Genomic DNA, 24,322 nt, shown 5'->3' with positions numbered 1-24,322 from the left:
TAGGAGCTTTTAGCACAGCAATATGAGCAACTCATTTTTTTAACTTTCACAATACGGACAACGCACAGACAAACACGATTTTAGACAACATTCCATGGGCTGGTTCATTGAACCTGAATAAAATGGGCTACCAAAAATAAAACAGGAAAATGGAGCCCTGCTCCGACGACGATTTGGTCCCACTGTGCGAGCGAACGCTAATATGTGGGTCGCAGAGATTTCACAACAGCAACAACAATTACAATAATAATAATAATAATAACGGCATGCGGGTGTTGATGCTGTTTCATTCATGCATGCGCATCTGTGCGAGAGTCTAATTGTACTGTTATTGGGTCAGCGTGTTGCCAACTGCCGAAAAACGCAGCCAGCGTGTTGCCAACTGCGGGTTAGCTGGAGTTCTCTAACTTAACGGTGTAAAAGCACAAACACTTGGGCACATGAAACGAGGCCGCCCTGCACGTTGCTTTTGTAATGAAGAGCAATGCACTTTCGTCACAAGCACACACACTCACACTGTCAGGCAGAACAGATACATACACACGTACGCGGGGAGATGCTACAATAATGTTGACGAAATGCCGGAAAAAGGAGCGCGCTTATGGGGGGTAGAATGCGGGTGGGTGTGTGTTCATGTATATACCCCATTTAAAACATCCTTCGGGGGAGTTTTTTGGGGACAGGAGGGTAGTTTCTCCCAGCTTTCGCAACTTGCCTCTTAAAGCACTGTTTAAATTTCTTTTAAATTGTGTGTATATACCCGTGACTTGAATTTATTGATTTTTATGGGGGCAATTGCTTTAATTTCAGTGGCCAGCAGGGCTTTAAAACGTCATCAGCGGTGTGTCACCAAACAAAAAGAAACTAGTTTCACGGCAGGGAAAATGCGCGCGGTCGAAGTCGTCAAGCAACACACAACAAAAACAGAAAATGTCTTTTTTTCAGGGAGCGGTCTACCGAAAACTTGAAATTCTTTCGACTTTCTTGCTATTTTCACAAAGAGGTTTCTAATTGGCCGCTAGCACCCTTACAGAATATTGATTTTCTCTATTTCTTTACCCGTTTCGGCACTTGAAACAACCGATATCCAGGCACCGCAGCTGTGGCTTAGCGTTTATCTAGCTTTTCGTAGCTTTTCTCAGCACTTTTCCGCGTCCCACAGACTTTACAGCCGCCCACGAGTAGCAAACGCACGCAAGTAAAATAATCAACACTCGAAAAAGGCGCTGAACAACACCATCCACCAGCGCAACAACAACACCGTGTGCGCGAGTATTTACAACTACAGCTACAAAACACCAGCAGCACACACCACTCCACGCACCTTGTAACTTGTTTGTTGTTGTTTCGCTCGCACATCGGGAGCGAGCAGTGCGGGCGCGAAAGGGAGACAACACCACCTTCTCTGTATACAAATGCAGCTTAGTGGGTAAGATTTTGCTGTCTGCGCGGTTTTTCCTATTGCCCGAATATCGTGTAAGGCTTGCAAATCTGAGACGTTGCGCGATTTCCTTCTATGCAGAAGGGGTTTTGAGCATTTTGACGCCGAAACAAGAAAAACCTCGATTACCAGACGGATGGGCAAATTTCTAGCGATGGGGACTTTCTTAGAGACGGGTAAAATACTTAGAAATGGGATGGCACTTGAATGAATTTTACAGATTTTCTATATTCAAACGGAAGAGTCGATGTTGATTATTACTTTCTCCTTTAACCAATCCTGTCATTTTTAGTGTCAATAAAGTTTTTAATAAAGTAAATTGCATTCTACTGGTCTCGATAAAAACAAAGAGCATTGTAATGTTACTTTTAGAGCCGTAAAGTTATGGTCACATTAATGCGCGCCATTCATATAATGCTGATGATTTAGTAAATATTTTATATTTACTAATACCCAATCCGTATTGTAAACTGTATATAATTGTAAATACTAAATAACTAAATATCGATAGAATTAATTGAATAGATTTAAGAATGAACGATAGTATCATCGATATATCGAATGTAGATAAGTGATCGAGGAGCAAGAAGAAAGGACTTTGGATCGAGAAGTTGAAGGAGAAACATCGTTAATAAAGAATATATAAAATTGTTACAAAAATCAGGTGTGGGGTATATCCCAAAACAGTTATAGTAAAGCAAGACTACGATGGAATATAGTGTTATTCTAAAAAAATCAAAAACTGAGTTAATTGACATTTTAAAAGCAAACGAAGTTTATTTTGGCGAAGACGCGACTTTAGTTCAACTGCGCAACGCCGTTAAGAGTGTAATGGCCGAGAATAAAAATAAAACCATAGCGTCAAACCTAGTGAAAACCATAGAGGCAGATGAAGAACCAACTAATGTGACGATTCCTAAAAGTGAAATTAAGACGATTGGCGGTGGCAACGAGAATGTGCACGAGGATTCTGATGAAATTAAAATTTACGAGAAGTCAATAACTGTAACCGGTGACAGTGGCAGCATGCACAGGGAAGAAAGAGACAACCATAGTGTAGCGCCAAGCGGCAGCGTGGATGATGAAATACCTGGAAAAGATGATGAAATAACTACGAGAAATGAGGCAATAAGAAAGAATGAAATGCTAAACGAGAAAAAGCATGATTTATCAAGAGAGGCTGAATATGCACAGTTAGAGATGCAGCATTTAAACAACTTGGAAAACTTGTACCTAGCTCGTAGGCGTGTTGCTGAACTGGAAGCAGATTTTAAGTTAATGGAAGGAGGAGCAAGAACCGTGAGAAATGACGTCATTGGGATGAAAGACATAGAAGCCTTGATTAATTGTTTTTCGGGAGATGATGGCTACCCGATACGGCGTTGGATAAATGACTTTGAGCATATAATGAACACGTATGACGTACCAGATCAACGCCGTTGGATATTTGCTAGGCGTATGTTAAGCGGATCAGCAAAAGCTCAAATGATCAATGTGAACCCTTTAACATGGAATACCCTATGCAAGGAGCTGCTGGCGATTTTTGAACAAAAAGTGACAGCGTGGGACGTGATTAAACAGCTTGAAGCGAGAAAAAAATTTCCTGATGAAAGTACATTGCACTATTACATCGCTATGTGTGGCATTTCGAAGCAAGCAACGCTAGCGGATTCTGATGTAATTCGTGCAATTGTGAGTGGGCTCCAAGACAAAACAGGAGCTGCCACTTCTTTAGCCTTTTGTGAATCGTTGGATGAATTGCGCAAGAAGATAACTATATATGATAAAGTAAAGATATCTGATCAACGGGTGGCTGCTGCAAACGTGGATAGTTCGAGTAATGTAAAAATGATTAAATCAACAAACCTTCAGCAACGACCTACAGCTGTGCGTTGTTACAATTGCCGAAAATTGGGGCATATAATGAGCGAGTGCAGACGCCCAAAGAGACCTGAAGGTGCCTGCTTCAACTGCTACAGCCAGGACCACAAATACCAGGACTGCCCGAGGAAGAGGGGCGTCACTACCGTAGCAGCCATGCAAGATGGGGAACTGTCGGACACTGATGACCTGGCAGCGGTTCAATCGGTTAAGTTATGATTTCTTTATGGTGAAGAGAGGTGTATTACTGTTTTAAGTTTATTTGACACAGGAAGTCCAGTAAGCTTTATTCAAAAATCTTTAGTTCCAAATAATGTTAAATTAAAATCTCAAAGAAGTAAATACCATGGAATAGGTGGACAACAAATATTAATTTTTGCAAAAATTGAATGCAGTGTATATTTTCATAAAAAAGCTTATAAAGTTAGTTTATTAGTTGTAGAAGACACATTATTACCATTACCTACCTTACTAGGGCGAGATTCACTTAAAATAATGGAAGTCCAATTAGTACATAAGAAACAGATAAATGCGGAATATAATTTTTCAAATAAAAATATTAATAACGACAGTAATAACAAGTTTTCTGCATCTCTTTTCACCAGTAAATATATAACCCATTACAATAAGAAAACTAATATAAATAATTCTAGTTGTTTAAGTAAAAATAAGTTGAATAACCAAAAACTAAATAATCAAAAGGATATAAATAGTTACCAACAAAGTAATCAATTAGAAATAGAACAATTTTTTAGTAACTATGCAGGATATATTGAAGAAGAGTTAAAGGAACTAATTAGTGTAGGAAACGGATTCGGAAAAGATTATGAAGAAAAATGTAGTGAAATAGTAAAAACTCATTATTTAAGTAAAAATTTAGATTATAAAAAAGCTCCTATATATCAGATGACTATTAGAGTTACAGATACTACACCCTTTCATTGTTCACCTAGGCGTTTGTCATACTATGAAAAAGAGAAAGTAGGTGAAATAATTGATGATCTTCTTAAGAAAAATGTTATTAGAAAAAGTAAATCTCCTTATGCATCTCCCATAGTTTTGATTAAAAAGAAATCTGGTGAACTTAGAATGTGCGTAGATTATAGAGGACTTAATAAGCGAATAGTTAAAGATAATTTCCCATTACCGTTAATTGAAGATTGCTTAGAGTACTTAGAAGGCAAGATATGTTTTTCAATAATGGATTTTAAGAGTGGCTTCCACCAAATAGGCGTAGATTCACAGAGTGTACCGTTTACCTCATTTGTAACACCCCATGGGCAATATGAATATTTAAGAATGCCATTTGGCTTAAAAAATGGATCAGCTATTTTTCAAAGATTTATTACAGAAGTATTAGTGGACTTTATTCAAAACAAGCAAATAGTAGTGTATATGGATGATATAGTGATAGCTACCAAAACTGTAAAGGAACATTTAGAAATCCTAAAGAAATTATTAGATCGTATTAGTGAGAACAACCTAGAGATTAACCTAAAAAAATGTGAATTTTTAAAACCTGAATGTGAGTTCCTTGGCTATAAAATCAACCGTAGTGGAATTACACCTAGTGAAGCACACCTAGATGCTTTAAAAAATTTCCCTATACCGCAAAATTTAAACACCCTTCATTCGTGCTTAGGATTCTTCTCATATTTTAGGCGTTTTGTATTATCCTTTGCAAAAATTGCAAAACCTTTAACGGATTTATTAAAACAAGGAGGCCCATTTCCACTTAATGAAGAACAACTAGGAGCTTTTAAATCGTTGAAAACCGTATTATCGAATCCTCCAGTATTGGCTATCTTTAACCCTAATCGTGAGACTGAACTTCATACAGATGCTAGCTCGCATGGCTTTGGAGCCGTCCTTATGCAGAGACAAGATGATGGCAAGATGCATCCAGTATCGTTTTATTCAGGTAAAACTAATGCAGCTGAGTCTAGGTATCATAGTTTTGAATTGGAAACCCTAGCGATTATTAATGCATTACGTCGATTTAGAGTTTATTTAGAGCATAGGCATTTTAAAATAGTGACAGATTGTAATTCTTTAGTGCAGACACTGAGTAGGAAAGCCATAAACCCTAAGATAGCGAGATGGTCATTGGAATTGGAGAATTATGATTATTCTATAGTTCATAGACCTGGTGTTAATATGCCTCATGTTGATGCGTTGAGTAGACAAGTTCAAGTATTAGATGCACTTAGAGAAAATAGTGATAACGCCATAGAGTCCCTAGCGAAACCCCTGATGAGTAGTGAACATAGTGATAATACCGTAGAGTCCATAGCTAAATCCATAGGGAATAATAGGAACTTAGAGAGTAGAGTAGGAAATAGGAGATACATGCCGCATTGTGAAAGTAGAGATGAGACTCAGTCAAATATATCAGAAGACCATAATTTTAGCATAGAGGATAGTAAAGACAGCTGGGGTGGTGTCCCAAATGAATTGGAGTTTAGAGAAAAATCCATAGTAGAGTCGATTAAAGTAGTGGGGGTAGTAGGAGCAACACCTAGGGATATTGACCTTATATTGCAAACTGAACAAATGCGTGACCCTGAAATAATTAAGATAAGAACAGCCGTGGAGGAAGGTAGTTGCACTTCATTTGAATTAGTAGATGGCGTTATTTATAAAAAGAATAGTGACGAATCCTTATGTCTGTATGCTCCGAGTTGCATGGAAGAACAAATAATTAGGTTATCACATGAAAAATTAGGCCACCTAGCTGCTGAAAAATGTGTAAAGGATTTAAAGAGAAACTATTGGTTCCCAGCTATGAGTAGTAAAGTAGGAAATTTTATAAGAAATTGTTTACCGTGTATATTGCATTCAGTACCGAAAACCATTCATAATCGTACACTCCATAGCATTCCAAAGCCGTGTATACCTTTCCATACTATTCACATAGATCATTTAGGACCGCTACCAAGCATACATTCAAAAAGAAAACACCTCCTTGTTGTCATAGATTCATTTACGAAATTTGTTAAGCTATTTCCAGTAAATAGCACTAGTACTCGTGAAGCAAAAGATTCACTTAGTAGGTATTTTGACTTCTATAGCCGTCCAAAACGAATTATTTCTGACAGGGGATCTTGTTTTACCTCCCTAGAGTTTTCGACCTTTCTTCAAGAACGTGAAATAGAGCATATCAAGGTGGCTACAGGCGCACCTCAAGCCAATGGGCAAGTAGAGAGAGTGAACAGAATCTTAACACCTATGTTAGGTAAATTATCAGAGCCAATAGAGCAGGCGGATTGGTATAAGTTATTAAATAAAGTTGAGTTTGCCATTAATAATTCCATTCATAGTAGTACTCAAGAATCACCTAGTATTCTATTATTTGGTGTGAGTCAAAAAGGCCCTATAGTTGATGAATTATCAGAATACATTGAGGACAAGTTTAATTTAGAGCAAAAAGACTTAGACAGTATCCGTTTAAAGGCTAATAGGAATATACAGCACTCACAATATAAGAATGAGCAATATTATGCAAAGAAACATAAAGCCCCTCTGGAATATAAAGTCGGAGATTTTGTAGCTATACGAAATATTGATACAACACCTGGAGTTAATAAGAAATTCGCACCCAAGTATCGCGGCCCTTATAAAGTAAATAGAGTATTTGAAAATGACCGTTATGAAATTGTTGATGTAGATGATTGTCAATTAACCCAATTACCATTTAAGAGTATATTAGAACCAGCGAGATTGAAACATTGGAAAACCGTTGTAAACCATACTATAGCATTACTATTGTAGATCGAGGTCGATCATAAGTCAGGTAGGCCGAATGTAAACTGTATATAATTGTAAATACTAAATAACTAAATATCGATAGAATTAATTGAATAGATTTAAGAATGAACGATAGTATCATCGATATATCGAATGTAGATAAGTGATCGAGGAGCAAGAAGAAAGGACTTTGGATCGAGAAGTTGAAGGAGAAACATCGTTAATAAAGAATATATAAAATTGTTACAGTATAGTTTTTTTTTTATTTATTTATTTTTTTTTATATTACATAAATATGTCTGGAATTAATTTGAAGTACATATAATGTATTTAGTAAACAAATAAATGATATCCGACGTTGCCAGACGTCACATTATCTTTTCCACGATATAAGACGCGCAGTGTTGAATAACGTTTGAACCTGAAACAGCTGTGGGAAAAATCAATTTTGCAACTCCCTCTCGCATTTCTGAAGAAACTTGTCCGCGAGAAAAGCACGGATAAAAATGACCAACGGCGACTGCTTTGTTGTTTTGCCCGAGAACTGTGCCGAAGGAACGTTGATCATTGGTCGCAATGCGGAGGACGAAAAAAACGTCAACATTGCCTCGGAGGTTTGCTTCTACGATGCCACCGAAGTGCTTGAGGGGAAGGTAAAGACAGACTCCTCCAAAAACGAAACTCGATCAATGACTCACCACCCAAATGCCTCGCTTTTCAGACTGACGGTGGAGCTACTGCCGAGACGGGCGGCGATGTGTTGCGTGTCATATTGCAAAAACCGAAGCCGGGTCTCTGGGGTGGTGACTTCGGGGCCAACGAACGCGGAGTGGCCCTAGGTCTCACCTGGGCGGCAGGTGAAAACAAGGCCAGGGACAGCGACAGCCTCCTGGGCACGGATATAGTGCGGTACGTTTTCCTTTAAAATTCAATATTTAGGGTTTAATTACATTAGCGTATTAACAAACTATGCAAAGCGAAGCATATTATTTGAACTAAAAAAAAGTAATATCTAAAATATTCTATGTATGTATATATGTACATATTTAGTATATTTGATGAAGAACGTGCATATTTTGTCAAAGTATGCAATGAAGTTTGTAATTTACTGTCCAATCATTTTATGTTCTTTAGAGTTGATTAATACTTGAGGCCTTAATTCGATAGTGCCCTAGTAATTTTTCTTAGATAATTACTTACTTGCACTGGTAGATAAGTACATACGAATCAATCTGAAATTTAATGTTGAAGGGATATCTCTACTAATGCTGTTTAAATTACTATATACCATATAATAATTTAATCAATTTTTTGTAGCTTGACTTTGGCTGTGGCCAAAGACGTGGACGATGCTGTGGACCGGATTGGAGCCTTGGTGGCCAGTCACGGTCACGACAACTCCAAAATGAACTTCATCGCTTGTGATGCAGTTGCTGCCTGGTTTGTAAGCTGCTCTGGCAAGGTATGGGCCGCCGAGAAATTGGAGGCCAGCTTTTTGCGGTTGCCCTCCGGAGGACTGGCTGTGACAACTGTGGTGAACAAGTCAAGCGAGGGATTGGATGATGCCGCCAGTTTTGCCGCTGCTCATGATGCTGAGGCCCAGGCCCCGGCAGAGGATTGGTGTGGTCCAAAGCCAGCTGGCGATGGAACATACACCCAGCACGATATGTTTGAGACACTGCGTGCCGCCAGTAATGCGAGCAGCTCAAGGGCGGCCACCGTTTCAGTGTTGTCGGCGAAGGGAATTTCGTGCCATTGGTTTACCGGCACGCCCAATGCCGCCGAGTCTGTGTTCAAGCCGTTCGTTTTTGCCCCAAAGCCGAGGATCTCGCCTCTCACCCAAGTGCAGGCGGATGCAGACTTGACGTTGCTGCACAAGCTACACTCTCAACGCAAGCCGGCCGCCTTGGAGCACTTGCGTAGCCTGGAGCGCTCCTGCGTGGACGAGCTAAATAACTATTTCTCTCTGCAGGATCACGCCAGCGACGAGCTGGACGAACTGCTCAAGGACTGCGTCGAGGCGGAAGTCAAGTTCTATCGCTAGACCAACGAATACTGTCTATATGGATACTCCAAAAACTAGCTTGCAAGCTCTATTGAGCATTGGGATTTGACGTTAGCATTCTTATGGCATTACCAAATAGGCTATAGTCGGCAAATTATTTTCTTGTGCAATCTCTACTGTTTTATTTCGTTTAGTTTGTATGCTTTTGCGTGATATTTAAATTATTATTTATTCTGTCTCAGTGGGCAATCTCCGACTTGAATTTAAAGTATTATTATGTGACATTCCAGGCTTAGTTTAACAATTTACATACTTGCATTAAAATATATATGAATACATATACAAATATAAAGTATATATGGCTCTCAAATAAACGCATAAAATCTGCATTTATACAAAAATTAAAGCGGTTTATCGTATTTGGATACTTACTTCATGATTATTATTTTTTTTTATTACAAAGTGATTTTAGAAGCGAAATGACAAGTTCTCTCAAATGATCACTTTAATTTAAGAATGACAAATATAAAGAAAATGATTTCATTTAGCCGCACTCTAATCATGTATTTACAAAATCGGACTAAGTCATACAGCCACAAAATTTCTTTTTACACTGTCAGTTTTCAGACGGATTCTACAGCCAAATTGGTCTTAAAAATGGTGCTATCATTGTGCAAGGCCTCTAGTTTTGTAATTTCAAACGCCTGGTATATCTCGCGGAAGTCCATAATGTTTCGCGGGTCGCTTTCCATCCAAAAGCGGTCAAATTCGAAGAATAAATAGCAGTACAACTTGTGGAAATCCTCTACGGTGCTGAAATCCTGTCTGTGCTGCACCACCAAATTGTAGAAGTGGGTTTTGGCGGAGCCTGTTTTTACTAGATTGAAGGCCATGGAGGTGAGGTTAATGCCCACAATGGCGTAGGTGTAACCCAGGGTGGGATGCATCGAGTGCAACAGCACATGTTTGGCTGCGTCGTTATAGGCAGTGGCAAAGTAGAGCAAATTCTCCAGGCCGAGCATGCCCATTCCACGAAAGTCCGTCTTTGGATCGTCGCCTTGGAAGCCAATGTCCTGCCACTGTTTGGTTACGCGACCGGTGAGGGGAGTCTCTGGCATCAGCAGTTGCCATAATCTCAACAGCTTTTCTTCGTGGTCGAGGTTATCCGAGTCGTATTTCTCCGCCCGAAGCTGTTCCACTTGATGCATCAGTCTACGGTAGCCCCAAATACTCGTCACGCATGTGCCCAAGAGCCGGGCAAAGTCTGGGTGCACATTGTGCTTGATGCGTTTCGCTTGCATCACAATACGAGCAGCGCGAGGAGCTGGAAGTGTAAATATGTATATATAATATGTATAAATATTAAAATGATTGTGGTGCTTGAATTACAAATATTAAGCAATGTCTTGGACTAACCGAATTCCAGAAGCTCCTCGTTGTTCACGTATGGCGCCGCCCCATCAAGGTCAAGTACAAGTCGCTGTATTTGTGTTCTTTTGGACAATGTAAGGGACCTTTCCACCTGACTAGTCCGACTGGCTCCCGCCCTCGCCCCATAGCAAATCCTCTGGAGCTCTGAGAGCCTGGTGAAGGCGTGCAGGAACCACTTTATAAACGGCCTTATATAGCTAAAAATAAAAGGCAGTATTCGGTCGAGAATAAACATTTTACTAAAGCGGTTAAGATAACTATTGAGATTTTCCGATTTCGTTTGTTTGGGCCCAGTTACCAGGGCAACACATCAGAATTGGCTTTTGATCACAGCCTTGCGTTTCTATCTACTATATTGCACTTTTGCGAGTTGTTGTTAAATAGATTTTATGATTGACCCTCAACAATAACAAATCCAATGTATTATTTAAAAAAATTAAGCAGCTGATCAGGCAGTGCTGTAAATAGCGAAAAGTAGACGGCGTTGAAGGTATTCCTGAAAAAAATTCGCTTTGCTTTTAAGAGACACGTTAATAATGCTTAGTGCTGTTATCGTAATAAATACAATTATAGCTTAAATAACATAGCTTAAAGAAAAATGATTCCTTTTGAAATGGAAAATACATTTTTGACAAAAAAAGCGATGCCCTACATTTTATAGCAACTTTCACTTAATACGCTGTTCAATAAACGGTCACACTGCTGTATTTGTGCTGTACTTGTATTTATATTCATAAATTTAACGGAATCTAACAGATTGAGTAAAACTCCAATTACGTTCCTTAGTTCGATCTTGAAAATTTTACTGCCCTGGGACAAAAAAATACGATGGAGGACGAAATAAAACAGGCAGGTCACCACGTCCCATATTCGCCATAGACCTTTTGGTTGATTTTAATTTTGATGGCTTCCACAATAAAATATCTTTAAAAAAGTTTGGAAATTTTAACAACGCTTTGTTTTGTAGAGCATGCATCCTACTCTATTTATAAATTCGAATTTTTTAAATTGCAGAATCTAAAAAGCAGGAAGGATATTTTTTAGAGACTACGTCAATAAAATTAGACTGGCGTTCCGAGCGTTTAAAAATCGCAGGCATAAAAGTGTATCAGAAGCCAAGGCCCATATTAAGCCCGAGGTAAAATTTGAAGAGTTTTATAACCCGAAATCCAATTCGATTACCGATAATTATTTTTACAAAAGAGTTTATACTTACAAAAGAGTTTATTTGTTAATTCAGCTTACAGCGTGCCATTTCGATGTAACGATGCACTACTGAGACTAAATGGGCGTTGCATATTTCTGATCATTTTAAAATGCTCTATTAAGTTGATGGTATCATCCAAAATCATCGCGTGAGCATGCGATTAGATTAGATGGTTTACGTCTATGTGTTCGGTGGTCAAAGCTTCCATTTAAAATATACATATTGTTGCCTAGTCGTAAACCTATGTATATCGCTCAGTTAGAGACTAACACTGGACGCGGTTGCTTCTATATTTCGCGGCTAGCTAGCTGACTGATAAGAGCTTCAGAATGCGGGCGGAAAATGGAAGACTCTGGGGAACCCTACACGACGGTAAGTGCCATGCACAAAAAAATATTTCAGCCACCAATTCCAGTTTTAAATTTCTATACTCTCCAGGTAAATTTGAGGTTCGCAGTGTCACACAATCCGACCTGGAAGATGCGCTAGATGTGAGTATAATTCCATGGAACTCCGACAAATTTGCCTATCGGCCATAAAAAAGTTGTTGCTGAATATAAGACGATCAAAAACTAAGCTTAAAGTTCACTCGCTTGGTAATGTTTATATAAAGCAAAATGTATTATCGTTAGCTTTTCCAAAGCATAAAACTAATTTTGTGCATTGGCACAAGCGTGGCGTCGGTGGTGTAATGGTTAGCATAGTTGCCTTCCAAGCAGTTGACCCGGGTTCGATTCCCGGCCGACGCAGTTAACTTTTTTGCTTTTATATTCTTGTTTCTCCTAAAAATACAAATGGTATTTTGTGGTGGTTTCCAACAGACAAGTTTTTTTAACCATTAAAATATGAGGGACTAGGGTAAAAAGCGTTCATTAAAGTTGTTTATGACTAAGATGCTAGTTCTGTGGTTTCCCGATGTTTTTGATAATTGGATTTTTCATTGATCATTTCAGGTCCTTGAGGGATCATTCTTTCTTAATGAATCGGTATGCATTGCCTGCGAAATTAATTTACCGGAAAATCGTCAAGCTCGGTTGGATTTGCGGAAGTTGTGCCAAAAAACCGCTCTGGATGGTGTTTCTTTGTTAGTTAAAGAGGTTGATACTGGACGTGTTGTGTCAGTGTCGTTTAATAAAATTCAGGTAAAACTCGATATTTATTTAAACAACATTAATCCTAACTGGTCAAAAACACAGTTCGCACCACCTCCTGGCGATGATCACTTCTTTCTTAAATTTCGGAATGAGGACGTTAAAAGTCCTCAGGCAAGGCGTTTAATGGACTTTATGATCGAAGTGGATGAAAGAATTGATGTATGTGCCATGTTCAACATGTCTTGCTTCTGTGAACTGATGTTTCTGGCTACTTTACCTAGCCACGAGCGATTGGGTTTGGCGCGCTCGTTGTCCCAGTTCACAATTCAACTGACTAAGGAGTTGGCTGAAGGAAGGGGCCTGGAGGATATTGATGAAAAGCTGAGATCAAAACGCCCAGCTGCTGTCACCGCACTCTGGACCTCTAGTTTCTCCCAAAAAGTTGGAAAAGCAACAGGCTTTAAAGTAATTAACACTGTTTCCTATTCGGAGTTCATGTACAATGGAAAACGATTTAACGAGCGAATCAGCCCTATCCACCAGTCTTGCGAGCATGTCATCTATAACTTTTAAAATAAAATAATAAATTTGTATAAAAAATTGGTTGTGCGTCGGCCGGGAATCGAACCCGGGTCAACTGCTTGGAAGGCAACTATGCTAACCATTACACCACCGACGCCATGCGTTCAGAAAGAATCGTTTTTCTTCTTGTGTGGTGTACAGCTTACACGTAAAATCTCGTTTGATATTATATATTTTTTTTATCGATAGTAGTTGCTATCAGCATGCGGTCACACTAACAATTTCAGTTAAATTTGAATTGCTTAGAGGAAACCAAGTGAAGATAGAGAATGGAAATTATGACCAACATTAAGACCCCAAGCTTATAAATATTCTAGTTTTAACGCAAAGCCATATATATATATATTATATGTTGAATATTACCAAGATTGATGAAGTAATCTATGGTTTGGAATGCTTTGTAAGTAATCTTTAAGTTCCGATTCTCCGTTAATGTTTAAGCGTAAAATGTTTTACTTTTTTAACAAGAAAGTTATATGCGAAAGGCACTGTATCCTAATTTTTTTTGCCATAACTATACGGTGCCGAATTTCAGAATTTTTCTCACTGCTATTTACAGGTATTGAATTTTTTTTTTATTGCTTGTAATATTTAGTTTAAGTGTATTATTTTTCCTAACAATTACGAAATGTATGTTGTTTGTTTTGTAAGTAAAACTGGCAGCTCAAAATAATAATCCATGCGTTACTTTACTTGCTGCTGCAAATCGTTACTTTTTGTTATCTTGTATTTACTAAGACTTGTTTACGAGTATATTCAACGCTAGGAAAATTGCAATTTTCCACATTAATAGGGGGATATGTATATGGTATTCACATATACATACATTTATTAAAAGGCAAGCTGTACTTTGAAATAGATCATATTAGCAGTCTGAATAAAAATCGGGCTAAACAATAAAACGAATACATAAATAAAACAATTGCTCTGGAATTCTAGCGATGAAGGACTGCGTCGGTATTTTTGATGGGGAGTTTGAGGTCCTGCGTGTGACAGCACAGTTTTATGATGAAGTTGAAGAGGTATGCATCCGCTAACGAGTAAACATTTACACTTATTATGTTGTCGCAGTTGCTTGTGAATATATCGGTGAACCATGAATTCGGATGTGTGATCTCTAACTTGAAAGACTGTCCGTTGGCCATTGCCGAGCTACGTAAATTGATAAGGTTCATAATATCCCAAGGAATATCATTTGCTATACGTCATGTGGAAAGTGACAGAATTGTTGCTGCAATCGCTAATACAATATTTGTAGGTATCACTGTGCACTTGGCTTTAACCACTTGTATTTTATTAGTGCACCTTAACAGAACACAAAAAGAATGACCTCATACTACGCCGTTAGGTCCCAAGTCAAGAGTCCAAATATGATGAAATATATTAAACTTTGGGACGCTGTCGATGCAAGCTTTGATGTCAACGAGCACTGCCAGGTGGACAGCACGGCAGATGTGGAATACATGGGAACTTTGCCGGAATTCAGACGACGTGGCCTGGGCCACGTTTTATGCCAGCACTCCATCCAGATGGTGAAGCTCATGGCCCACGGCAAGCTGCCTCTCGAGGTACTAGTGCAGCTGGCTGAGGAGATCCAGATGGAAAGACCGCAGGCCGTTGTCGCAATATCCACATCCCAATCCTCGCAAATAATGGGCAGACAATTGGGAATGAGAACTATTCATAAGTGGCAATTTTCCGAGCTCAGGTCTTTAGGCGGTGCGATCTCGGAGTTCAGTGGCGAACAGGCCTTAAAATATGTAGAACTCCAAGTAGTAATGGTTTAATATAAACCTAAAACGCAAGCCGAATTAATTATACTGAGTTATTTAGTAAAAGAAGAAAATTACGCAAAATCAAATAATTTATTAAGTGGAGGAATAGTTTTTGTCTTAAAAAACGGCATTTTATTTTTTTTTATAACGAAAATGTTCGATCAGTACTTTTTATTATTACCAGGGAATTATTAACGGTTTTGAAGTTTAATTTTCATTTATCTAAAAACATAAATAGTTCCTTTTAATGTACTGGACTCAGTTTTAGTAAAGACACACTTTCAAATAATTAACAGAATAATTATATTGGTTAAGCTAAATTAGGTAAGTGACTTTTATCTTAGGTATATTTTAGACTTCTCGCCCAAGAACGAAGGACTGCATCATTTTAGATGACAAGTTCCACCATCTGCAAGTAACCTTAAGCTTTATAGACTTGGTAATTATACCCGTTACTCGTAGAGTAAAAGGGTATACTAGATCAGGATCAATAGCCGAGTCGATTTGGCCATGTCCGTCTGTCCGTCCGTCTGTCCGTCTTGGCCTTTTTGATACTTGATCAGTCATATCTTGGATATCCCATGGTAAACTTCCACCTGAAGTGTTCGTCCAACAGTCCAAAAGGCTTGACGGTTGATAGAGAATATACGATTGTCTTATCGCCGTCACATGTGAGATATGCATAGTATTACAATATCTAATGTAGTATTCTCGAAAAACAAGTAAAACCTGGATAAAGTATAGGAAATTGTAGTCAAATTGTTATTTCTTGGTATGTATATGTTAGCAGTTATCTGTTTTACATTCAGCGTGCGAAAATACTCACGTGCTTATTCTGTTGGGGAATACAAAGCATTTGCACTGTCACTTTTTACTCAACGGAATTATGAGACTCAGACCTCACAAGGGCTATGTTGAGTTGTATTTCAGTTCAGTCACTGAACTAAAATTCGGTTCAGCCCACATGGGTCGTTAAAAATATAATTGAACAACTTTTCAGTACGATTCAAAAGTTTTAATCCTTGCAGAATCCCCTCAGCGCTGAACACACCCCTTTCTAAATGTCTATCCTCATTGCTGATGTCAATTTTTGCACTTTCGAAACAACTTTTCAAATGAGATTAAAATTTACACAATTCAGGATTCGGCGAGGCATGCACTTGAAGGGATTTCCCGGCGTTTCCCTAATGCCCGGTGTCAATACAGCGGATGGACTTGGACTGCAGGGCAGATTTGCTGTGTGAGCAGTGTGATAAGCATTTCGATCCTACTTTGGCTTCACCTCAACAATGCGCTGGGGTTTTTAATTAGAATTCGAATAACAAAAAATTAAAAGTACCTAGCCAGAAGAAAAGGGGGAGAGGCCAAGGGCAAATACCCTTGCGGCAGGGCAATTGCGTGTAATGATATCGCAGATCGTACAGGATATACATATATGTATATAGGGTTGTCTGCCAAAGAGGTGGTTACGCTTGATTGTGTTATATGCCGTGTGCATAATTCGCCGAGTGCCGACCAGCTCGGCTAATTTAAGTTGTTTTTTAAATTACAGAGTGTATGTTTAATAGTTGTACAGCGGCTAAGAGTTCGAAAAATGAAGAAGAAGAACGAATTCAAAAACTTTTAATACGACGTTATTTAAATTATTAAAAGACTAATTCAAAAGTGCTTTACTTTCCTTATATGAGAAATATTAAACAATATATAATGTTTATGTTTTAATTTTAGACGCTTACAAATTGAAATTAAGAACCCCGTTTACAAACGACTTTAATTTTGGTAATTTTCGTTTTCTTTTTTTTATATCTTCTATAATTACTCTTACCATACTGTGTGGTAATTTGGACTAAAGGCATTAATTATACAGCGGGGTATTTGTTTTCTTAGGTGGGAATAAGAGAACACACTATTGTTACGGGAATATGGAAAATCCCAACTTTATAGGTAAAATATTGCTTTTACAGATATGGCGATAGGTATGGCGATGAATGAACTATCGTGGCCTGTGATCTCCCGTAAAAACCTCAAAGCTTTCCGCCCACAAATTGCCACTGCAAGACAACTTGATAAAATTGAAAACTAATTTGTTTATACAGCTGCACAAAACGAGCAGCGCCGGCAACGATAACAACGCTGAAACAAAGAGGAAGGATTGGGGGTAGGAGGCAGGCTCCTGGCGAAGGCAAAACAATTTGTTTATCATGGTAGCCTTAGTGAGGTTGTCTGATGATGAGGCAACACACACAGGACAGGCGCAGGAAAAAGGACAACAAACAAACAGAGTTTCACCGAGCAGCAGGACCAGGATGAGCACGGCAACGCATCGGGGGATGGCAGCATACTCGGGGATACACAGGAAAAATAAATTCAAAGGTTTAGTGTGCCGCTCAACTACATATGTATATTCGCAGGGATAAGAGTCACTTTCTCACAATTAGGTTTAAAAATGTTTGTTACAAATACTTTCGTCTTAGTCTCAAATAAGATAATAAGATTCAAAGTAAGATACAACGCTTTGGTCGATTGCCTCGACCTCATATAGATAGATAGACAGTGCTAGGTAGAAATATCCAAATTTTGATGGCGTAACGATAGAAATGGCAATATTCTGAGTCTGCTGAATCTGCTTGCTCTCTAGCTTTCATAGTTCCCGAGATTACAGCGTTCACACGGACGGACATACAGACGGGCATAGCCAGACCAACTCGACTAAGTATCCTGATGGAGGCTCCATATAATTTATAAAACCAAATATGAACTAAATATCATACATCATAAACTCATTTTAATTACATTTGTGTATCAATTTATTTACATTGTTTTTTCGTCGAGTGTAACATATTTTGACACCCTTGTCTCTGGAGAGCCCCGAAATATATGCAGTACATAGTGCGATCGGCTTTTAATGGAGTTGTTTCCAAAAAAGGGAAAAAGAAAATCCTAGACAGTGCAAATATTTGAATTTTGGCTCTGCTATGCTAAAATATTATGCTGGTTGACAAATTCCGTCGGCAGTTTTTTGGTAGGCAAGCTATTCTGTGTACTTTTTACCATATTTGCTGAGCTCCTCTTGGTTGCAACAAATCATTAATTAGACTTAGGAGTGGTACCAAGTAATCCAGGCCATGGGAACAGCACAAGCGTAATCATTATTTCCAAACATCACTGCGGAACTTGTGCAGCTGCCAGCTCAACCCCCTTGATGCAGCCCCCCTCCTCCTCCTGGCGAAACACTTGTCTACATCCAACATCAACACCTTCCATTGTCAAGCACTTGGGCAATAATTCCGCTTAAACAGATAAACGAGCGCTCGAATCAAAAAACAATTGAATGCGCTCACAATGTGAAAGTGGTATAGAGCACGGCCTGAAAATCAAAATCTCTACCCAACCCCCCGCCTCTCGGCAAACTTAATAAGCTTATCACACCCTGAAATGCAACCCTGCTTGGCAAAAACTTTCAGCTCGCCGAGCTCTGATTGGTGGAAGCTCGGAAACTTCGGCGCCGCCCCTTTGGCTGTACCTTTTGATGTGGCGCCGCCATTGCAGGATAGCACACTTCCACCCCTCGGCGCACTATTCTTATCAGACAGGTCCTGTGGAAGTTCCAGGCATTCGCTTCCCGGCAGTCAGAGAGTTCGCAACACGGTTCGCGTTTCGATGTCAGAGTGCGCGGTACCGTTGCATCTATAAGGATTACTTGGGTGTTGGCCACTGGGAAATTACTCTATTAATTGAATGTGGAATGTGAATGTGGAAATGTTTACTGCTTAGATTATGTGCAATTTGAAAGAGTACTGCAGTGAACTATAAAAACCATAGTAGTTGAGAAGTTATCGGTGTTATTGTATCTAAGTCTAGTCAGAGGATTATAGCAAACTCTTGAGTGTTTGGGTAAGTTAAGCAATAGGAACAGTCATTTAAAACATTAGACAACATTAATTAGAAAATAATCGTTTGCGTGGTAATAAATGCATAAATATAAAGACGAACACGGAAAAGAACAGTAAAAATATATTATTCATAAAACCCTAAATAAATGAATCTAATTATTTTTAAGTTTATGTCAAAACTCAATTGAAGCAAACTTTAACAATTAATTCGTTTTATGATTTTGTACTTTATATTTGAAATGCCTTTTTCAACAGACTTATTGAACCTGTAATCCGATAATGAAACACGTTCTTCATATCGTATCTTCTTTTATTCTGTTTACAAGTCGATTGTAAATTACATTCACATTCATGTAAATGATATACTTTATATCTATTAGCCCGTAAATCCAATCTTATCTAATCGAAATGTGTTGAACATATTTATTATCGGTATCACCCCGAAATATTAAATACTCTTTCACAGAGAGGCAAAAGTCAAGGACCAACAACACGCGTTTCACTTGTCCAGCTCGCTGCCCCCCCTCCAGGATCTCGAACCTTGGGACACGTGCTGGTCACGCGTCGCCAATCTGCGGATCGGAAGTGTTAGCTTTACCGTTATGCACTTAGCTGGCAATTAGGCAGACAAACAGAAGCGCAACAGATTTACCAACTTCGAGCTCTCCGCTTCATCGACCATGTTTTCCATGGATAATTTCGACTTGGAAGCCACGATGGCGCGCCATTTCTTTGAGGGATCACAGGCCACCAACGCCTCTACCTCCAGCTCCGATTACTTTTTCGGGGACGAGCACAGCTCGGAGAGTGATGACGAGGACGATGCCTATAGCAGTGGGTTCAACAGCGACCAGGAGAACACCGAGAAGACGTAAGTATGACGTTAGTTTGCGTTCTGGAGCCTAACTAATCCACTCCAGCTTCTCCCCATTTAGCCGGAGAAGCCACAAGCCCCGACGCTTAAAGTGCGCCTCCCAAATGGCCCAGCAACGACAGGCGGCCAATCTCCGAGAGCGCCGCCGGATGCAGAGCATCAACGAGGCGTTCGAGGGTCTGCGCACCCACATTCCCACGTTGCCCTACGAGAAGCGACTGAGCAAGGTAATTTGAAAAAGATAACCTATCATTGTTAAGTCGTATATCCGTGATATAACTTATGTATATATGTATTATTATATGATATAACTAATTAATACAACTAACGTGTATGAAATGACATAATTTCGTTATTTTATTCACAATCTTATATAACTAATCATGTAATCTCTTTAACGCAACCATTTAAATTCCGGTTCTCCCCAGGTCGACACACTCAAGCTGGCCATAAGCTACATAACCTTCCTCAGCGAGATGGTCAAGAAGGATAAGAACGGGAACGAGCCGGGCTTAAGTCTGCAGCGTAACTACCAGAAGGAGCCGCCCAAGAAAATTATCCTCAAGGATCGCAGTGAGTTGTCAATCAAACAAATGCCATGCAGCATTTAGGTGGGCGGATGGTCAACGGGCCTGGTACACATCTAATAACATAATTCATCCGGGGCACTGGCCTCATTCAAAGGTTATCGGTGGAATGGATGGGATTCGCGCTGAACCCCGTCCTGCACAGGGGATGCTGAGCTGCATCCTATCATCGATTCGGGGTCTGCCGTGTCTGCCTAAGTGTAACTAATTAGAATTTTCACACTTTTCGCGCGGCGTTCTGGGTTCGCATTGCGGGCTTTGCGTGACTGCCAGTCAAGGAAATTGTTTTGCTCATTGCCGTCGCATCGATCATCGAGGATGTGAGAGTACGGATACGGATGTGGATGTGGTCTGGCACCCTGGTTACAATGGCCTGGATTAGGGGTTCCCCATGAGCCGGCTCATAAAAGTTGCTTTGGTCATGGTTTTTTGGTTAATAATTTTCCTATTCAAAATGTATGACACTGCAGGCAACGGCGAGTTTCTGGGCCTCGCGATCTTTGGAAAGCATCTGCATAGCTAATAGTCGGTCCACTTGGAAAGCCAAAAGGGTGTCGATTTGGGGTTTTGGGATGCGGAAGGGGTGACGTTACTTATTGAGTGTTATGTATAGCCCTTAAAAAATGTGATATTTTTTGTACAATTTTTTTTCATCCGTGTCACAACACGAATTTGAACTGGTTAAAGTTGAGTTGGAACTGGTTTTAGATTGATAAGAGTGAGGTGATTTGTATTAGAATTTACTGCTGTGGAAATTCATTTTACGAATGAATTATGAAAAAATATATATAGGTTAATTACAATAGGATAAAGTGTTTTTGGTAGCTATATTCCAAATTATGGGATTTAAAAATGGAATATGATACCATTCCCCAAGAATTGAATATCAGACAAAGCACTTCCTATTATCTATAGGCAAAACAGGGCCTGTATGTTCCTTCTAAGTTGATTCAACTGCCTTAAAAATTGTTAGATTTAGTAGGTAACCGTATTATATGTACTATTCTTACTGCTACCTGATTGCTCTTTTAATAACCATCCAGATTTTGGTTATTTGTTTTCGATTTGATCCAGCAAAAAAGGAACATGCAAGCTCCCAATTGTAATTTGTATCTACCTGATAAAAGTGCCGCATGCACTCCACACGTCACCATGCCACACCATGGCATACACCTTGCCCGATTCCATCTTCGCAACCCCGACAAGGGGAATCCAAGCGGGGGTGGGCGGAGGCCAGCCGATCCGATCCGAGCCGAATAGTAACAATAACAGGAACAACAATGCCCAATCGACATAATCATAGCGTGGGAAATTCGTTACACTCCGGCAGATGGCGCTGTCGGCGTCCCCCGTAAAGGCCAAATGGAGGGCGACCAGGTCAGGGGGAACGGGGAGTGGGGAGTGGGGAGCGGGGAGATGGCCACGCTGATGGCGAAAGCGTTTTCATGCTTAACGGGCATTAAAAATGTTGCAGAAAAACACAACAAAAATCCAACAAAGTTTGGCGTGGAGAGGCGCCATCTCCACGAAACGCCCACTTAAATGGGTGGCAGGAAGATCCAGGAGCTGGGGATTGTTGGCACGCGCCTGGCATATGTTCACACCAACTTGCAAAGATGCGGAAACTGCGCCGGAAGTGGTCGGGGTTTGCATATTTGAGCAGCACCCGCATGAGGCACTCGAGATCTGCGAGGGCTACAAATTGCCCGACTGGGTGGTATGTTGCTTCTGATTGGATGTGGTCGCAGGAGCAGGAGGAGCGGTGGGAGGGTGGCGGATAAGGATTTTATTTGTCCAAGGCAAATGGCGGGGCGCAGCGGGGTGGCAGCTGCAACAACAAGCCGGGCAACCCCGGGTATCAACCCTTTCCGTACATTTGTTTGCCCTGCTTCGATGATGGACCCGTAATGTGGTCGCTAATGGCATTTGCTCAGTTTTTGGCAACAGTTATAATTGTTTGGGCGGCGCTTGACTTTAAATGGGTATAGTTTAAGGACCCGTGATTATTAATATTAACAATCGCAATGAGTTGAAAACGTTATGTAGAAGAACATCGATCTTAAGAGTTTATTTAAAGGCTTTGAATAGTCAAGTGTTGTACGAACGCATACTAAGTGAAACTAACTTCTAAAAAGATAGTGTGCTAATATATTTGAAGTAGCAATTGACGTTAAATAATTTACTTGGAGTCTTTATAATCGTATGACATGTTTAGGTCATTAGCGTGCCTATTAAGAATAAAAGGCCACTGTGGAGCTGAAAACATTTAATAAATACCTGGGGTTCGAGCTGTTTATTTGTGTTCTTTGCTTTTTTAAAAATACAAGTATACGATAAAGCGCAATGTTTGCTAACCATATGTACCACTTTACCATTTACCTATCACTTGCAGCTGGCGGTGTGGCGCACTCGTTGTCCTGGTACCGCAAGGGGGACCGATATCCGGGCAGTAAGCTCTACGCCAGGACCTGGACACCGGAGGACCCACGGGGTCCCCACTCGCAGCCCCTGCCGCTGTACAACAACAGCAACTCGAATCAAAATCAAAACAGCAACCAGAGCAGCGACGACTTCAGCGGAAGTGGTGCGGATATGTCGGATCCTGGAGCAACGGCCAGTATTTTCAGCACCGGCAGTGGAATGTGAGCATCAGGAACAAGTCCTGAAAAGAGTCAGAGAGAATGAGATTCATTGGAAATCGTACTAGTCAAGCCTTGCTAGTCCTGGCATCAAACACATATTAACCAACTTAATAATTATATAAAGAAAACATGTTCTGTGGTATTTAATTGCTCTAAGTTTGCTAATATCTAAATGTTATACATAGTGGTTTAGTTTAAATCGAATAAACATTTCACACAAATCTACCCAACAACATCTAATTGCAGTTCAAGCGCCCAGGGCAAAGGGAACAATTTGAGGATAAATTATATAGTTATCAGCACGAGTGTGTATCGAACACCTGGCCCTGGTTGTCCTCGTGGCCTCTGCACCCCGCGATTCTCGATATCGTTAAAAAAGAGGGACAACCGCCGAACAGACAGATATCATAAAGTACAAGTGCAGTTTATTTTCACCCGTGGGGGTGGGTAAAAATTGTACACTCCGCCAAAATATTATTATTTTTATTTTTCAACAAAAGATGCCAACGTATGCCAAATTAAAGCAAAATGCGTTCTTTAAACATATTTTTATTAACGTCCAAACAAATTTAATTGTATTCTTTGATAAATTGCTATATAGGAATGACTTGTATTGTATTTATATTGTTAATTGCATACAAAAAAGAAGACTCAAGCCGTCTATCATTTCTTTTTCTAAACTATTTACTTTGAGTTTTTAGCCAATTTTTGATTAATAGTTTCATCATTTTGTCAAGTGTACCCTGCAGCTTAGAGGGCATTGCAACTAGAAAATTATTTCCGGTCTTTTGACATGCATGCCCACACGCCGAACGGAATTCCGTTAAAAAATGGGAAATTATTATTTTTAAGCGTTTAGTTGGCGGTGTGAGCGTGCCATTTAAAACATCATTACGACTGTCAACCTTCGAGACGGACAGATGTTGTCCGTTTGGCTGAGCAATGGAGATGTTTATCTGCAATTAGGATTAGCTAGTGGCAGGGGTGTTTCTGTGATGACGTGATTGAACCGATTGGGATTGCGATTGGGAGCCAATCCAAGTTGATATATCAATTCGATCGTATGTAAATGTGTGCCTTTCGTTTGGGTTGCTGTGGTCAACGATTTAATTAACCGTCGGCGGCGGCGACAGCTGTGCGTGGTTATCAAAATCTGATCAGTT

At 39.8% G+C, this 24,322-nt stretch overlaps 6 protein-coding genes and 2 non-coding genes across 19 annotated transcripts in view; 5 read left to right on the top strand and 3 right to left on the bottom strand.

Moving 5' to 3' along the window:
* The window catches only part of LOC6536097 (zinc finger protein zfp-1), a 28,952-nt gene extending 27,350 nt beyond the window's left edge, over positions 1–1,602 (bottom strand). For 4 of the 11 annotated variants that reach the window (XM_039375493.1, XM_039375495.1, XM_039375498.1 and 1 more), the window contains exon 1: positions 1,325–1,600. In XM_039375493.1, the coding sequence (XP_039231427.1) occupies positions 1,325–1,359 (35 nt within the window). In that variant the 5' untranslated portion in view covers positions 1,360–1,600. Of the gene's footprint in view, positions 1–1,059; positions 1,298–1,324 lie in introns of those variants that run through there. The other 7 variants (XM_039375497.1, XM_039375494.1, XM_039375500.1 and 4 more) reach the window with 5 other exon arrangements.
* A 5,869-nt stretch (positions 1,603–7,471) lies between these two features.
* Positions 7,472–9,475, top strand: LOC6536092 (secernin-3). The gene is made up of 3 exons (XM_002096664.3): positions 7,472–7,722; positions 7,791–7,978; positions 8,387–9,475. Exons 1-3 carry the CDS (start codon positions 7,576–7,578, stop codon positions 9,111–9,113), a joined length of 1,062 nt encoding a protein of 353 aa, XP_002096700.2. The 5' UTR covers positions 7,472–7,575; the 3' UTR covers positions 9,114–9,475.
* A 137-nt stretch (positions 9,476–9,612) lies between these two features.
* On the bottom strand, positions 9,613–10,965 carry LOC6536091 (ELMO domain-containing protein 2). The gene is made up of 2 exons (XM_002096663.4): positions 10,491–10,965; positions 9,613–10,398 (listed from the first exon to the last, which is right to left on the bottom strand). Exons 1-2 carry the CDS (start codon positions 10,738–10,740, stop codon positions 9,698–9,700), a joined length of 951 nt encoding a protein of 316 aa, XP_002096699.1. The 5' UTR covers positions 10,741–10,965; the 3' UTR covers positions 9,613–9,697.
* Positions 10,966–11,927: 962 nt separating this feature from the next.
* LOC6536089 lies at positions 11,928–13,406 on the top strand. 2 transcript variants are annotated; one of them, XM_015192077.2, is made up of 5 exons: positions 11,928–12,084; positions 12,151–12,203; positions 12,666–12,854; positions 12,909–13,025; positions 13,088–13,285. In XM_015192077.2, exons 1-5 carry the CDS (start codon positions 12,042–12,044, stop codon positions 13,142–13,144), a joined length of 459 nt encoding a protein of 152 aa, XP_015047563.1. In that variant the 5' UTR covers positions 11,928–12,041; the 3' UTR covers positions 13,145–13,285. The 2 variants fall into 2 exon arrangements, with proteins under 2 accessions (XP_015047563.1, XP_002096698.2); XM_002096662.3 differs by having other exon boundaries at positions 12,909–13,406.
* On the top strand, positions 12,390–12,461 carry Trnag-ucc. The gene has a single exon. It is a non-coding gene; the product is annotated as a tRNA-Gly (tRNA).
* Positions 13,407–13,413: 7 nt separating the features above from the next.
* Trnag-ucc lies at positions 13,414–13,485 on the bottom strand. Its single transcript has one exon. It is a non-coding gene; the product is annotated as a tRNA-Gly (tRNA).
* Positions 13,486–14,215: 730 nt separating this feature from the next.
* Positions 14,216–15,244, top strand: LOC6540294. Its single transcript, XM_002087090.4, has 3 exons — positions 14,216–14,410; positions 14,460–14,642; positions 14,702–15,244. Exons 1-3 carry the CDS (start codon positions 14,330–14,332, stop codon positions 15,173–15,175), a joined length of 738 nt encoding a protein of 245 aa, XP_002087126.1. The 5' UTR covers positions 14,216–14,329; the 3' UTR covers positions 15,176–15,244.
* Positions 15,245–18,773: 3,529 nt separating this feature from the next.
* On the top strand, positions 18,774–23,384 carry LOC6536086 (pancreas transcription factor 1 subunit alpha). The gene is made up of 5 exons (XM_002096660.4): positions 18,774–19,057; positions 19,523–19,927; positions 19,992–20,157; positions 20,359–20,503; positions 22,910–23,384. The coding sequence occupies exons 2-5, from the start codon at positions 19,737–19,739 to the stop codon at positions 23,161–23,163; spliced, it is 756 nt and encodes a 251-aa protein (XP_002096696.1). The 5' UTR covers positions 18,774–19,057; positions 19,523–19,736; the 3' UTR covers positions 23,164–23,384.
* The last annotated feature ends 938 nt before the right edge of the window (positions 23,385–24,322 follow it).

This window comes from Drosophila yakuba, chromosome 3R, assembly GCF_016746365.2.
Source record: "Drosophila yakuba strain Tai18E2 chromosome 3R, Prin_Dyak_Tai18E2_2.1, whole genome shotgun sequence".
NCBI classification, from domain to species: Eukaryota; Metazoa; Arthropoda; class Insecta; order Diptera; family Drosophilidae; genus Drosophila; species Drosophila yakuba.
The sequence above is the reverse complement of the archived record's forward strand: the minus strand, read 5'-3'. Positions and strand labels throughout refer to the sequence as shown.